Genomic DNA, 2,054 nt, shown 5'->3' with positions numbered 1-2,054 from the left:
CACTGTAGCACAGCCCGACGGAGACCCACCGTACCACTGCAGCACAGCCCGACGGAGACCCACCGTACCACTGCAGCACAGCCCGACGGAGGCCCGACGGAGACCCACCGTACCACTACAGCACAGCCCGACGGAGACCCACCGTACCACTGCAGCACAGCCCGACGGAGGCCACCGTACCACTGTAGCACTGCCCGACGGAGGCCCTCGTACCACTACAGCACAGCCCAACAGAGACCCACCATACCACTGCAGCACAGCCCGACGGAGACCCACTGTACCACTACAGCACAGCGTGATGGAGGCCCTCGTACCACTGCAGCACAGTCCAACGGAGACCCACTGTACCACTGCAGCACAGCCCGATGGAGGCCCTCGTACCACTGCAGCACAGCCCGACGGAAGCCACCGTACCACTGCAGCACAGCCCAACGGAGGCCCTTGTACCACTGCAGCACAGCGTGATGGAGGCCACCGTACCACTGCAGCACAGCCCGACGGAGGCCCTCGTACCACTGCAGCACAGCCCGACGGAGGCCACCGTACCACTGCAGCACAGCCCAACGGAGGCCACCGTACCACTGCAGTACAGCCTGACGGAGGCCACCGTACCACTGCAGCACAGTCCGACGGAGGCCCTCGTACCACTGCAGCACAGCCCGACGGAGGCCCTTGTACCACTGCAGCACAGCGTGATGGAGGCCACCGTACCACTGCAGCACAGCCCAACGGAGTCCCTCGTACCACTGCAGCACAGCCCAATGGAGGCCACCGTACCACTGCAGCACAGCGTGACAGAGACCCCCACACCACTGTAGCACAGCCCGACGGAGGCCACCGTACCACTGTAGCACAGTGTGACGGAGGCCCACTGTAGAGTACCATCATGGTGCATCCCCATGGAGTCCCACTGTACCACTATAGCACAGCACAGTGGAGGCCCACTGTAGAGTACCACTGTGATGCAGGGCTGGTGGAGGCCCACTGGAGAGTGCCACCATGGTGCAGGGCCGTGGAGGCCACTGTACAGTATCACCATCATACAGCACCAGGGAGGCCCTCTCTGGAGTCTCTCCCTTCAGGGCCACGTGAGGAAATTCACTGCATCCCTGTCCCGCCAGCCCATCGTGCCCTGCTTCCAACTTAGGTGTGATTTCTGTTCCCATTCTCTTCCTCTTCTCACAGATGTGGACGAGTGTCAGGACAATAATGGTGGCTGCCAGCAGATCTGCGTCAACGCCATGGGCAGCTACGAGTGTCAGTGCCACAGTGGCTTCTTCCTTAGTGACAACCAGCACACCTGCATCCACCGCTCCAATGGTGAGTACGGCCTGTGCTGACCAGGCGTGTCCCCCCCCCAGGATGGGCAGCCCCCAGAGTCTCGTTCTCCACATCTCAATTCTGGGGCCCTCAAGGTCAAGGCAGGGAATTTTGCTGGTAGTCTGAATGACTGTTTTGCACGTCTGGTATTGGTTCTGCACGGGCCTCCTTCCAGCTTCTTCTCTCTGCCTGCTACACTAGGGCTGCGGGTGTTTCTCGTGTTTATATGTGGGGCCGCAAGTGGCACATGGGACCAGAGGAGCTGTTTTCCTTTCTGGGTTGGGGGCTGTCTGTGGCCGGGAAGAGTGGGGCACCATTCTCCATGGGCTCCTTCTCCAAAAGGGGCTTGAGGCTACCCAGGCTGTGTGCCAACTTCTCTGTCTCCATGAGCCTGGCAGCACCAGTGACTCCCTGCTGCCTGTTCATTGGGTTTTCCGCCAGGAGAGGGTCCTTGTGGTCGGAGCCTGCTGTTTGGAGGCCAGGCAGGGTAGCAGGCCAGCCTGGGGAGATGCAGAGGGCCCCAGGAAGACACCCCACCAGCTGGAGCACTAGGTGGCAGACCCAAGCTGAAGTGGAGCCTGGCTGCCAGCCAAGCCCAGCAGGCGAAGGGACTTGGTGTTAGGGCATCAGTGGTCAGATCCTGGAGTTTGGGCTCAGGGCAGTGGGGCTATGAGGTGGCGTCAGAGCTGGCCAGAAAGCCAGGACACATGTGCTTGGAGGAGAGGGACTTCCAG

The 2,054-nt window shown here is 61.4% G+C and overlaps 1 protein-coding gene across 1 annotated transcript in view; it reads left to right on the top strand.

Moving 5' to 3' along the window:
• SCUBE1 (signal peptide, CUB domain, EGF-like 1) overlaps positions 1–2,054 on the top strand; it is a 146,016-nt gene that overhangs the window by 55,269 nt on the left and 88,693 nt on the right. Inside the window, exon 3 of the mRNA XM_011984062.1 lies at positions 1,186–1,320. Within this exon, the coding sequence (XP_011839452.1) occupies positions 1,186–1,320 (135 nt within the window). The remainder of the gene's footprint in view (positions 1–1,185; positions 1,321–2,054) is intronic.

The sequence above is a fragment of the Mandrillus leucophaeus genome, unplaced genomic scaffold, assembly GCF_000951045.1.
Source record: "Mandrillus leucophaeus isolate KB7577 unplaced genomic scaffold, Mleu.le_1.0 Scaffold26, whole genome shotgun sequence".
NCBI lineage: Eukaryota > Metazoa > Chordata > Mammalia > Primates > Cercopithecidae > Mandrillus > Mandrillus leucophaeus.
Note: the sequence above shows the minus strand (reverse complement) of the source record. Positions and strands in the feature narration are given on the sequence as shown.